General features: G+C 37.0%; 2 protein-coding genes across 2 annotated transcripts; both read right to left on the bottom strand.

Moving 5' to 3' along the window:
* Positions 1-684: 684 nt before the first annotated feature.
* Positions 685-3,295, bottom strand: LOC144432994 (uncharacterized). Its single transcript, XM_078121306.1, has 4 exons — positions 3,113-3,295; positions 2,478-2,624; positions 2,174-2,299; positions 685-1,560 (listed from the first exon to the last, which is right to left on the bottom strand). The coding sequence occupies exons 1-4, from the start codon at positions 3,293-3,295 to the stop codon at positions 1,414-1,416; spliced, it is 603 nt and encodes a 200-aa protein (XP_077977432.1). The 3' UTR covers positions 685-1,413.
* Positions 3,296-10,231: 6,936 nt separating this feature from the next.
* Positions 10,232-13,815, bottom strand: LOC144432993 (uncharacterized). The gene is made up of 5 exons (XM_078121305.1): positions 13,428-13,815; positions 12,227-12,334; positions 11,412-11,558; positions 10,727-10,882; positions 10,232-10,386 (listed from the first exon to the last, which is right to left on the bottom strand). Exons 1-5 carry the CDS (start codon positions 13,807-13,809, stop codon positions 10,232-10,234), a joined length of 948 nt encoding a protein of 315 aa, XP_077977431.1. The 5' UTR covers positions 13,810-13,815.
* Between the last annotated feature and the right edge of the window lie 454 nt (positions 13,816-14,269).

Below are 14,269 nucleotides of genomic sequence, written 5' to 3'. Positions count from 1 at the left end.
CCTGTGTATTTATATTAAAGAGGAGGAGCTGGAGGGGCATTTATAGGATGTATTAATGGCATGTTGCATACATTTGTATTTGAAACACTGCCATTTTTATTAGAAGAACAGTATTAAAATATTACAATATAATGAGCAAAGGAGTAAAGGTAATTTTCACAAAATAGACTCTCAAAGCCAGAATTGATTAGACAGAGTAACTGTTGTACTTTCTGTTTCGTTTGGATACTGTGGTTAGAATGAAACTAGCGGAGCTGCTCAAGGTCAATGTTTTGTTTCGACACGAAAAGTATTGTTTTGAGAAGTATCTGGATTTATCTAGCCCTATGACATTCAGAATAAACAAGTAACCAGTACAGATATGTCAATATTATTCCAAAATAGTTCTCTTCGTTCAACCGAGAAAAATAAGAGTGATTTAAGGGGCCTTTTCCAGTATGAGGCACTAGGTCACGAGTATCTCCCGGCTGAATGAAAAACTAATATTGAAGAATAACATATTATTTATACCAGGGCCAGTAATATCAAAGAAAAGTCGGGGAAAGTCAAGGCAATTTTGAACTTTTTGACTCACATTTCGAACACAGTGACGAAGACATTCATTGTGACGCAGAATGACCAGAGTATACATTCCATATAATTTGTTCAACTTGGTAGATTTTAACAAAAATAGTCATTTTTTTATTCCCCATCACCACTATAGACATACAGTCACGCGTAAATACATATACAAGAATACAACAGTGGTAATAAAAGTAATCGATAACTATCACAATTCACAGTTATTACAAGTTGTGGTTGAACAGCCCAAAATATGTTACAGATATCTTCCATCACTACATGTCCGTACACTACGGTGGACTTATATAGATCTTCTAATAACTTTCTAATAAATTTTAGTGGTGAGATTCATTAACCTGATCATTTGTGTCTGCCCATGCGTAGTGGAGAAGAATTCTGTCTTGACCAAACAACGTGTAGTTTAGAGTCGACCCGTGAATTCCAGTCGGCAAGTGCACTTGTTCGGTGGTTGATGGCGGCGGAGGTTTGATACTTGGTTGTGTATTTGTCAAGATCCAATACTTCGGAAATTGACGATCTGGTTGTTATCTCGACTGAACCAACCAATCTGATTTACGTCCCATGTATCCAGGGGAGGTCGGCATGGTAAAATCGTGACAATATTACAGAATCCATAACTTGCACTTACCAATGCTTTGTTCAAAATCCAAAGTGGTGAGAATTGATGGGTTTGGTCCTGGTACTAACAGACTAGTTCACAGTATAATTATATAATTAGCTAGGCAAACCATCCATTTAATGACTAAACAATTTATCATTTAACATAGTAATAACAATTTCAGCCTTCAGTAAAATTTTAAACCAATTGTTTTGCAACAAATTCATTAGCAATTATAATCGCTCGTATTGGCATATTCGATAGTCTTCTGCTGTTTTTGTACGTTGAGTGTTGGAGAATGGGTTGTTATAATTGTTAGCAGGGTTACTATATCGTGTCCACTTTCTATGTATGCAGCGTTTATGGAATTTGCCCATCACCTGTATAAATGACACAAAATATAAATTTTGATTTGATTTGATTTTAACAAGAGTAATCGTGATAGTGGAAACGTGTATATGCAAATGTCATATATACGAACATTTGGGTGTTGACGTCGTCCTTCCTGTGCTACTAACGTATACAATAACTCACAAACACACATGCACACACGCAGTTAAACAGAGAGACATACACACACACACACTTATATATATACATCTTGGTCCTTAGATAATCGCAATAACCACACAAAGAATTTGGTGCAAACCGTAAACAGGAGAACATATTAGTAATTGTTTTAAAGCTTGTACATATGTGTATGTAGAGCTGAATACATCAGAAAGCTAAATAATTGCCAATAGGTGTGATGCTACCAATAACAAACAACCATTACTTGTGAAGTTCAAACACAGTTTAAGGAAATCTGGTGAGTACTGCCGCCAACTTTAACCACGGCTGTACGAGACATGGGAATGAATAAACGTATATAATGGTAACATATATGTAACAAATTTTGTACAAATTAACATTTGTATATTATGAAAGCAATTGCTGCGCTATGTCTTTCTAAAACAGTACTCTACTGGCATGTCTGTAAATAATAGAACTCACAATTCCAACACGAGATGGTCTTGGAGCTAGATCCACTACAAGTTCCTGTTCCACATGGTCGAATACAGTAACGTGTTCGTAGTCCAGTGCAACTGCCTCTACAGCCTCCCTCCCAGCTACTCCAACCTGAGTGAAATCAAATTTTGATGCTGTGATAAGAGTTTGAATACGGGACTTAAATTGATGATAAAGTGGTTTTGAAAAGGTAAATATACATGTTCAAAAAGTCGACACAATTACATTTGAAGTGTCTTTGCCACAAACATATTGAAAGTATACATTAGTAACATTATATGTGCCTTACTTGCTGTGCAATCCTGAGGACAATCATGTGTATTACATGATGAAGTTGTTGAATCTGATCCAGGACAGGAGTTGCATGACCGAGTACCAGTTTGTGTTCCCCCACCACACGTTCTGGAACAAGTATTCCAAGTCCAAGTTCCCCAAGCTATAATGTAAGACACTAAGATGTTATAAATGTCAAATGACATGAGAAAGATATGGAAACTACGAACGACCAAATGCAATGACGAAATAAGCTTGGGGCATTGTAGAATTTACTGGGGGAAGAGCCGAAAGATGTGTATGTGGGTGTGTCGTCTTTCCCATTTTCTCCAGTACTTGTGGTCTCTAACGTAAAGTATGACGTCATAAATTTAAAAGCACTAGTTTTGTGACATATTTACGCAATAGCCAACGGTATTACATGTATCCAATTTCGTAGTTGTATCTCTAAAGAAGTGTGAAAGTGTGCAGAATACTCGAAACCAAGATATCCAAAGCCAGAATCACCATAAAGTTAAATTTGAGAACAAAATTCAATTTGAGAATAATATTCAATGTAAATTAAGTAAATGCATACGTTCGAATTTGTCTAAATGGCAGAATGACACACACGTAGTGTGCACGTTGTAAAGGAATGTAATTCATATTTACATGGACACGTAAATCCAACACTGCAAACGTTCGTTTCACGATTAGACCCAGGGCAGGTTCCTCCACAGGTTGATGTACATGTTCGACTTCTGGATTGTATTCCTGTACCTTCACAAGAGGTACTGCAAGATTCCCAGTTCGTCCATGTCTGCCATGCTGTAGTAAAGGTATGTGGATACTCATCGAAGTATGAAATATTTCTAACTAATGCACATTAATCCTAATACTTATCCCCACAATTCATTTCTGTAACTCACTAACAAGTATGTATTACTTAATATATCACATTTTGAGTTTCTAGCAAAGCGCAAAGACAGTGTACTATTTTTCAAGTTGATCAAATGGTGTGGGTTTTTTTACATCTAAAAGGAGAAATTTGATAGGTTTTCCATATAAAGTTCAGATATGATGCAAATGCCTTGCCTGCTTCTGGTCAGCAGTGTTAATTGTATTGACCACTACTTTCAGTTTCTGGTTATGGCGATGAACCCAAAGCACACAAACAGTAAAGACAAACTCTTATATCATTATTGCCTTCCAAGGCGTGAGTGAACACCATTCATATACCATTCATTGTGTTCACAGTAAGTTCTAGGAAGGTCAATTTGCGTCATATGTTGTATCCTCATGAAATATGACGTAAATGTTACACCATGTTATATTAATATAACAGGGTCGTCAAATTGATACTGGAATTGTTTGTAAAGTAATTCGGTTAAATGTAAGTGATCGCAAGAACAATGAGCAATCTTCTTTCAAGGACTTTGAACGTTGTGCAGCAATAGTAATCATTAGCAAAAGATACAATGTTGATGGTTGATGGAATAATTGTGCGTTCAAGGACTCGGTGGGCAGAAAAGGGGGAAAAAGTAATAAATATTTCTTAGGCTTAGAAAAGAGAAAATATCGTAAAAAACAATGCAATAATTTTAGACAATGGTACAGAACTTGTGGACTGTGATTCTATTTTAAAGGCACAGTATGAATATCACAACAACCTGTATAAATCTAAGACTATAGCAGATGTGTTTGACAGTGATATTCTTTCGTACTGTAATGACATTCCAAAGCTTCTTGAAGCGGATTCAAAACATTGTGAAGGCAATCTTTTATTGGGTGAATGTTTTAATGCACTTAGTAAAATGTCAAAGAATAGAAGCCCTGGTAATGATGGTCTATCTTGTGAATGGTATTTGCAGTTTTGGGGCAAAATTGGCTCTATTTTAGTTCATGTATTAAATATAGGTTTACATAGAGGAAAATGTCAACCAAGATGTTATTACCTTGATTGAGAAAGAGGGTAAAGACAGGTGTAACTTAAAGAATTGGAGGCCAATTTCTTTGTTAAATGTAGACTATAACGTTGCATCAAAAGCCCTAGCTATGCGTATTGACAGTGTCATTGGGAAATTGATTCATACAGATCAAAGCGGCTTTGTCAAAGGTAGATATATAGGGGAATCAGTTCGCACAATAGAGGACATTATGGATTATTCCAAAAATAAGAATATTCCTGGTTTATTACTTTTCTTAGACTTTGAAAAAGCATTTGATTCATTGGAATGGAATTTTATATTTAAAGCCCTTGAAAGTATGAATTTTGGTCCTGACATGGTCAGTTTTGTAAAGGCCCTGTAAAAGGACGTTAGTAGTTGTATTTTAAATAATGGATTTACTTCCAAGTATTCCCCCTTAGAGAGAGGGGTGCGCCAGGGTGACCCGTTGAGTTCTTATTTGTTTATTATAGCAATTGAACTGTTATCATGCACAGTTCGTGCGGATCCACTTATTTCTGGTATTGTTGTAAACCAAGTAGAGATTAAATTAGTCCAATATGCAGATGATACTACTTGTGTTTTAGATGGAGCACAATCTGCGAATCAGATGTTACATGTTCTTGAAAATGTTTCCAAGGTTTCCGGGTTAAAGTTAAATGTATCCAAATCTCAAGGTTTGTGGCTGGGTTCGAAAAGAAATTGTACTGATAAACCTTTCAATGTTTAAGTGGCCAACAGAACCTACTAAAGCATTAGGTGTTTACTTTTCATACGACTGTACTGCAGCCGAGAACATGAATTTCACATCAAAGATCCAACAGATTAGAACAACTCTCAATATTTGGAAATTAAGAAATTTAACGCTTATTGGCAAAATCCTATTGATTAAAACATTCGCACTGTCCAAATTTATTTATTTGTCCACTGTTATTCATATCCCTGATAAAATTATTCAGGAAATTAATAAGGTGATTTTTAGTTTCTTATGGAAAGGTGGTAAAGGCTTTATCAAAAAGAGTACGATCATTGTTGATTTGGACAAAGGTGGTTTAAAAACGGTTGATGTGAAATCCATGTTCGACGCTCAAAAGATTAAATGGGTTAATATGTACAACAGTACTTCCTCCTCACCTTGGGAAGTAATTTTTGATGCTTCATGTCTCCATATGGTGGAGGTGAGGTAATCTTTCATTGCAATGTTGATCAAAGGTTTATAAATAAGGCAGAGAACATTCCTAGATTCTATAAGATATTTTAATATGTTATTTTAACTTCATTAACCCTGATATTGTAAGTCCCCTACAGCAATGTATCTGGAATAATCGCCACATTCACATAGATAACAAGGCATGTTTTTATAAGCATTTCTTTGATTGTAATATTTGTATGGTGAGCGATCTCTTAAATACAGATGGTACAATTATTCCTTTCAATGTATTTATCCTGAGATGACTTTCTAACAGGTATTTTTTACAATGGAGAAGTCTTTTATCAGCTATTCCAGTTGTATGGAAACATATCATTTAAACAAGGTTTTGAGAGACACTCTTGTAAATTGAAAGGTTTCACCCTTTGTGAAGAAGGTGGGGATATAGAAATTAGCAATATGACTTCTCGTTGTATATATCGTATTTTAGTGAAGAGAATCTTTATTCCACCAACTTCTGAACATTGTTATAGTGAAGCGCTTGAGATAAACGATAGTGAATGGAGTAATATATACATAATGCCATTTAAGTCTTCCTATGACGTGCATACATGAGTTTTTCAATTTAAAATTAATCTCAACTGCTTAATGACAAATACCAGATTATACAAGATGAAACTTATTGATAGTGAATTGTGTTCCTTCTGTAATACTTTTTGTGAAACTTTGGAGCATTTGTTTTAGGATTGTACACACGTCAGTAATATCTGGAAAGACTTTAATACATGGTATAAAACATACTTCAATATTGATGTAGAACTCAACTACAAGAACATCATCTTGGGATTCGGGTCAGACCCATTGTTAAATATGTGTCTTACTTTAGTTAAAAAAGGTGATCTATGCAAGTAGATTTCATAAACGTGTCCCAACTTTTGACTCATGTAAATACTGGATTAAATTTCAGTATCAGTTAGAAAAACAAATAAGTATGAATATCAATTCAATGCACAAATTTACAATTAAATGGAACAATATTGAGATTTTTTGTAATGAACAAAAGATTGATGTTTTCAAAGCTATGTACATTCTTTTCTAATTTGTCCTGTTTTTTGTCATTTTCTGTATGTATTAAATTTTCTTGTTCTTTTTTCTTTTGACCCTTGAGCACAGGGAATAATATATATATAAATATATATATATATATATAACTCAGTGAGTATCAATCTGCTAAGACAGTGCTCTATACCGCAGTGGCAGAGCGTAATAGTTTTGGTAGTACTGGAACTCTTTCTTGGGTGTAACTCGGAGTTTCACGCATATTGCGATCATCAGACACTCTGAGGCCTACTCTCTGGGTGTGCTGTATATATAGAGTGTAGACAATAGAAATACCATCACTATTGTCTGTGTCGGTGGGTAAGTGTTGTATGTGTGGAGGTGTTGGTTGTTATTGTGTGGGTTATTGGGTGCGGACAAGTAAGTGTTGGCGGGTTGTTACATGTAGGGCTTTAATGTTCCGTTAGTTAACGGGTTTAGTTTAGGTGATAGATGCTCTATTGAAGTTGGACAAATAAAACTTATTCTCGTGTCGGCATTTGGATATCAACTCAGTTCTTTTGTTTAGTGTGGAGCTTTTGTCTGCTTTAATAATAGTTAGTTTTTCGGTTAAACACAGGTTGCATCGTTTTGTTTTATTGGTGTATGCTTGGGCTTTCTTGCTGATGGACCAGGATACGGAAAAAGGCTCATTGCTTCTTTTCAGTTTCCAAATGTGTTTTGATAGTTCTGTGCTGTTTTCGTGTTTTTCATGTTTGAATGACTGTTTGTGGTTGGCGTATCTCTGCTTGAAGTTGTTCTCTGTTAGACCGATATATACTTTTGTTTGTTTTCCGTGGACGGTGGCTTGGTATACGATGTTTTCCGTTTGGCATTCGCCGTTCAGAGGGCAGGTGTCTTTCTGTCTGCAATTACAGGGTTTTTGAGTGGGTTTAGTTTCGCTGTTGGATATGGTGGCGTTATGCGCTTTGATTATGGTAGCCATGTTTGGCATGCAGCTATAACTGACTTTGACATTGTTTCTGTTGAATATTTTGTGTAACTTAGAGTCTGCTGGGAAGTGTTTTGTGATTAGGTTGAGGAATCGTTTGCCTACATTGGTGGCTACGTTTTTGCTGTATGGTGGGTTAAACCAGATGGTGTTTCTATTTCTGTTTTTCTTGTTTTTCTGCGTCAGGGTGCTGGTGTACGTGATGTTCTCTTTGTGGCCGCTGGTTTTTAGTGCATTTTGGTACAGTGGGGCTGCCTGGTTGAAGATGTGTTCGTCGGATGATATGTCGGAAATTCTACGGCCGATGGCTGACGATATGTTCTTGATGATGCTGGGTGGGTGGTTAGACTGCGTGTGTATGTACATGGGGTTGTCGTTGGGTTTCCTGTAAGGGTAATATTTACCGTTGTTGAGGTTGAGCGTTATGTCTAGAAAGTTGACGGTTTTCAGATTGGTGAGTATGGTTATTTTTAACCCCATGGCTTTGAAGGTTTTAGTTATGTCTTTTCTGATACTTTCTGATTTACTTCCGGTGATGTTCTTGAAGGCGGCGAGTCCGTCGTCCCTATATAGACCTATGTTTTCTTTACCGTATTTTTTGGCTAATTTGTGTAGTATGAATATTCCGACCAGTTCGCATATTTCGGCCCCGTCGTTGCTTCCCATTGTGACGTCAAATGATCCATTGCTATTCTTTTTTACCCATGGTTTGGTTTTATCAAAGAGGAGAGATTTCCGCGCGTGCATGATAATTTGTTTGTCTTCATCTGATATGGTGGTGTATTGGCCGGCAAATTTGAGGGATTCTAATAACAATTTTTCGGTTATGGATGGGTAAAAGTCGCATATGTCGAAGCAGGCGAAAGTGTGTTTGTTTTTGTCCTCTAAGTTCTTGAACCATTCGATGACTGACATAGAATTTTTCCATTGGTTGACGGCGACTATGGGTCTTATGTTTTGGAGGATGGTGTCAAGTATTTTTTTGCTAATAATGCCTATCTCGCTTTTTGCGGGGTTGATTAGTCTGCAAGGTAAACTGTGTTCGAAATTGTCTTTATGGTCTTTTAACGTTATAAAAGCTTCTTTCTTGGCGAGTGTTTCAGTCCTATCGTCTAAATCGAGTTTTTGTGCTATACTTTTTGCTTCTGCGTTAATGCTGTTGTAGGCTCTATCGCTGGCGGGTTTGTAGTGTTTGGTTATATTATCTCTAAGGAGTTTGTTGTATTGATCTTTTTGAAGGAGGTACAGGTTTCTGGTTTTATCGGCTGGGATGATCATTTCGCGGGAGTTTTTGATTTTTCGAACATCGTTTCTAAGTGTGGTTTGGAACGGGTCATTGATTTTACGGAATTTGATGTCTTCTATGAGTTTTAACATATCATTCTCGAATGGTCGAAGTTCGTCGATTTGTGGCGGGCATCTTTTGCTATTGAAACCGAAATTTGTTTTTGTAGTGGTGCTATCGTTTTCGCCTGATTGTTTTTTGAGAAAAAAGAATGCCTTCCATCGGCCACAAAGAGAACATCACGTACACCAGCACCCTGACGCAGAAAAACAAGAAAAAAAGAAATAGAAACACCATCTGGTTTAACCCACCATACAGCAAAAACGTAGCCACCAATGTAGGCAAACGATTCCTCAACCTAATCACAAAACACTTCCCAGCAGACTCTAAGTTACACAAAATATTCAACAGAAACAATGTCAAAGTCAGTTATAGCTGCATGCCAAACATGGCTACCATAATCAAAGCGCATAACGCCACCATATCCAACAGCGAAACTAAACCCACTCAAAAACCCTGTAATTGCAGACAGAAAGACACCTGCCCTCTGAACGGCGAATGCCAAACGGAAAACATCGTATACCAAGCCACCGTCCACGGAAAACAAACAAAAGTATATATCGGTCTAACAGAGAACAACTTCAAGCAGAGATACGCCAACCACAAACAGTCATTCAAACATGAAAAACACGAAAACAGCACAGAACTATCAAAACACATTTGGAAACTGAAAAGAAACAATGAGCCTTTTTCCGTATCCTGGTCCATCAGCAAGAAAGCCCAAGCATACACCAATAAAACAAAACAATGCAACCTGTGTTTAACCGAAAAACTAACTATTATTAAAGCAGACAAAAGCTCCACACTAAACAAAAGAACTGAGTTGATATCCAAATGCCGACACGAGAATAAGTTTTATTTGTCCAACTTCAATAGAGCATCTATCACCTAAACTAAACCCGTTAACTAACGGAACATTAAAGCCCTACATGTAACAACCCGCCAACACTTACTTGTCCGCACCCAATAACCCACACAATAACAACCAACACCTCCACACATACAACACTTACCCACCGACACAGACAATAGTGATGGTATTTCTATTGTCTACACTCTATATATACAGCACACCCAGAGAGTAGGCCTCAGAGTGTCTGATGATCGCAATATGCGTGAAACTCCGAGTTACACCCAAGAAAGAGTTCCAGTACTACCAAAACTATATATATATATATGTATATGTATATGTATATATATATATATATATATATATATATATATATAAGGTACAATGTTGATTGATATATATTATAATTAAATTAAGGAAAAGAACTAACACAATTACGAATTCATGTAATTACTTGCCTCCAGAAGGGCAACACTGTTCATTGCATTGTTGGCTTTCGGTCTCTGGTGTCATAGCTGGACATGACTGACATGTACGAGTTCTTGAATGTGTTTCTCCACCACAGGTCACTGGGCATATTGTCCAGATACTCCATCCTGACCAAACTAAATGAATATAGAGATATTGTGAAATCATATGTTGTACCTCTGTTATTTCATGTATTGAAACTTAATATGCCGAAGAGACATCCCAAAACTATGTTAAGTGTCATCATACAAAATAGAGATTATATTTACTAGGTAGTATATTGTCTTTTATAATGTTGCATTTAAAAGAAATACAAAATGTTTCATTGTATAAACTGTAATAATATAAACTTTTGCTACGTGTTAATTACCAAGGCATGGGCAATGTTAGTCCAATAAATAAAGTACCATATACATATACAATGTATTCCCAGGAACAATACCGGCTACCCTAACATGTTGATTTAAACATAATTACCTGGACAGGTGGGTCCAACACTGCAAGATGTTGTATCAACATCCGATCCAGGACATGTCCCTCCACATGATGCCGTACATGTTCTGGATCTGTGTTTTGTTCCTGAACCTTCACAGACGACACTGCAAGGTGACCAGGAGTTCCATGGGGACCAGGCTGAACAAGTACAGAGATGAAAAGTAAGTGACTAATTACAAGACAGATATGTGTTTATGTGTGCGTATAACACACACACGCGTGTGTGTGTGTGTGTGTGTGTGTGTGTGTGTGTGTGTGTGTGTGTGTGTGTGTGTGTGTGTGTGTGTGTGTGTGTGTGTGTGTGTAACCAAACTAGATTGGTTGGAACTTGAGGTGCTTAGTTGTTACTCCGAGTTTCACGCTCAATGCGGTCATGTTGTCTGATGACCGCCTTTAGCGTGAAACTCGGAATAACAACTAAGCACCTCAAGTTCCAAGCAACTTATTTTGATTATTCCCGCCCTGGTTACCCAAGCATCGAGCACTCTCTTCTACGAGATTGATACTATTAGTTTCCCCTTAAGTGTATGCGTGTGTGTGTATGCATGCATGATATGCAGCTGGTTCTTCATAAAATAAAGTATTAGTTGTAGCAATCTATTAGGTTCATAATATGACTTTAGAAATGTGAGAACAAATGGTCATTTACGATTCAAATATACTTTACCTGCAGTAGGACAGCAGTGATCATTGCACGATTCACTTTCAGTATCGAGGGATTGTGATGGACAGGAATCACATGTACGAGATCTTGAATGTATTCCACCACCACAGGTCACAGAACAGCTTGTCCAGCTTCCCCATTCAGACCAAACTATATGATTTGAAATTGAAATGCTGTTTATATCCATATGTATTGTGTTAAAATGAGCTTAATATTAGTTTTATTAGTACAACTCGCAATGTTAATTACTGAGGCAGGTGCTTTTTTATTAGATATATAGAACATTCTTACTAAATTAGCCAAAATCATGTTATTACATGTCCAATTACATCATTTATAACTACAAGTGAATACAAACAAACAATTGCCGTACAGGCTACGATTGCTACTGCCTGAAGAGTACAATATTTACAATTAGTTGTGGGTGGATGGATGGGTAATAAGAGTTCAATTCGCCCACTCTCACTAGTACTATAGGTTAAAGTTTAAAGGCTGACTCATTAGCTTGCACAATTAATTCCTTGGAGGGCGCCCTTATGAGGAGTGTTTCCCTCAAAAGGTACATAATTAACCCCTGTATGACCGTGACCCAAAGTTCAACCAAAATATATATTTCATCCTGTAATCACAGCAGTAAATTGTTTGAGAAGGTAACTCTTGTATGAAGACTTGTTTCATATATCATTTTGTGTTAAATTATTTTGCTATCCCTCAATGACATCAGAATCTTACTTTTGTCATGTACAAGCTGTGCAGTGATTCAAATAATGCGGATTTAGAATAACACGCCCAGTAGATAATACTATCTGAATACTTACGTCTCATGTTTCCTATTTCTTCAATCATCATTTCCAAGTTTGAAATTCGATTTTCAGTGCGATTCACAATCAATTCTTCCAGTTTGTTGAGGAGAACGTCGACATTTGCTGTTTCAATAATATAATTACAGTTATTATAAATATACATTACCTAGAATCATTAGCTTTGAATATGTAGCCAACTTCAAACAGGCAATATAATTTATACTATTACCTGGATATTTTTGGTTATGCATAAGGGCAATGATACACTCAGTACGATGCGTAGTGGAGTGCTGATAATACTATACCCTTGCACAGAAGACATAACTCAATATCAAGGTTATAATATTTATATTTTATGTTTCCGCAGGCATTATTTTCATACCAAAAATTTCATGTCAGAAAGTTTAAAAAAGAATAAAAAATTGACTTTGCGCTTACAATGTCAATGGCTTACAATGTATAGCTATACAAACGACGACGAATTACTATTTTCAGATTCACTGTTACCTGGTCAACCTGATTTGCATAATTTTAAAGAAAATAAATGTGTGTGTCAACTTTTGGAGTGTCGAGATTATCATATTCCACATCTTACATGTACACTGATCAGCTTTTCCGAACATCAAACGTGATAGTCTTGTAGTATGTTTTTCACCTTGGGTACGATTACTTATATCACTCGCTACACCATGAATCCCACCGACGCAGTGAGGAATGGTCACTCTTTAGCACGAAGGAATCAGGGGATGGCCACATTTTACGCAACAGCCCAGGCCTAATTCCACACCCCGTAATTACTGAAGGCTCCCTAACAATAGGCAATATTATGAGTGGAGTGATAAGACATTAAATACTATTTAGGTGTACTATATGATCACTACTGACATGCACCGTTTACGTTTTGCCAAGCATGGGGTTTAGCCACATTTGACGTACACGATTCAATGTAGCGACATTGACTAGACGTGATGTGCGAAGATAAACATAGTGTAAATCGTAACATGAATCAGATTGGAACTAGGCTAAGTATATGTATAGCCAAGCAAATGTTGTCACAAAGTAATTTATAATTACGCTGCCAACGAAGCCCCCTTCAATCTTCTACGTTCTCTATATGCTAACTCTTGATAAGCACTACCAATACACATTAGTAACATACAGAAAGGCAAGGAAACAAGAGCCACCAAACAAAAGCAAATACCACCTGACTACTCACGTTTCCAATTCTGGATCTCTTCCACCATTGTTTCCAGGTTTGCGATTTGAGCTTCACGTTGAGTCAGCGTCAATTGTACGTTGTCAAGTTGGTGTTGCAGTACGTCAATTTGTGCTGATTTTTCTGCCACCATTGCCTTTTGCAGTGCTAGATCAGCGTTGACGTCTTTCAAATCGAGAACTACCTTCCTCACTTTGGGACAGTCCAGCCCGTCTTCCTTCAGCTCAAACATGTACACGCATCGGTCTTTATTGTGACATCGATCATAGTTACTTAAACACTGGAATCCCGGTGACGATGTCAATTGGGTGAACACTGATACACTTTGTGTTAAGAGGATGAAAGCTGTTATCGACCCAGCACCAACCCGGAGCTTGGCCATGTTCGCTCTCTTCAAGGAAGTACGAATATTTGACAGGAACACTGAAGTAAACACTGCGTCGTTAAGAACGTCGAAGTAAACCCAGGGCGTCATTAACATGACTGTGTGCCTATTTTTATATTTTATGTTAACGTTATATAGAGGCTTGCCACTTGTATTATAGTCTCTAGCGGAAATAAAATAAATGTGTTTTGTATGAATTCAGACGCAGTACAAAAGTACTATTGTGTATTTCAGACACAACAAACACTTCAACTTTAAAGGACTGCTCATCATAGATTATTAACTGCATGTTAGTCTTTTGTTGCAATACACTATACGAAAAGTCATATTTACCCACCTTTACCCAACCTTTACCCTACCTGCGACCAACCTAACTACCATTTCTGTCAAACAAGGAGTAGTACGAGACCAAATGATACTTTTGACTTTACAACCCCCAGGGGAGAGATCACCGGGG

The sequence above is a fragment of the Glandiceps talaboti genome, chromosome 3, assembly GCF_964340395.1.
Source record: "Glandiceps talaboti chromosome 3, keGlaTala1.1, whole genome shotgun sequence".
NCBI classification, from domain to species: domain Eukaryota; kingdom Metazoa; phylum Hemichordata; class Enteropneusta; family Spengelidae; genus Glandiceps; species Glandiceps talaboti.
The sequence above is the reverse complement of the archived record's forward strand: the minus strand, read 5'-3'. Positions and strand labels throughout refer to the sequence as shown.

What these genes read in the sequence shown, in the direction of transcription:
- LOC144432994 (XM_078121306.1), bottom strand. Translation starts at nt 3,295, where the DNA reads ATGAGTATCCACATACCTTTACTACAGCATGGCAGACATGGACGAACT. An exon ending in TCCTCAGGATTGCACAGCAA is followed by an intron (nt 2,300 to 2,477) that starts GTAAGGCACATA and finishes GATTTCACTCAG; the next exon opens with GTTGGAGTAGCTGGGAGGGA. An exon ending in GACCATCTCGTGTTGGAATT is followed by an intron (nt 1,561 to 2,173) that starts GTGAGTTCTATT and finishes TCATTTATACAG; the next exon opens with GTGATGGGCAAATTCCATAA.
- LOC144432993 (XM_078121305.1), bottom strand. Translation starts at nt 13,809, where the DNA reads ATGGCCAAGCTCCGGGTTGGTGCTGGGTCGATAACAGCTTTCATCCTC. An exon ending in AGAGATCCAGAATTGGAAAC is followed by an intron (nt 12,335 to 13,427) that starts GTGAGTAGTCAG and finishes TTATTGAAACAG; the next exon opens with CAAATGTCGACGTTCTCCTC. An exon ending in AGAAATAGGAAACATGAGAC is followed by an intron (nt 11,559 to 12,226) that starts GTAAGTATTCAG and finishes CAAATCATATAG; the next exon opens with TTTGGTCTGAATGGGGAAGC.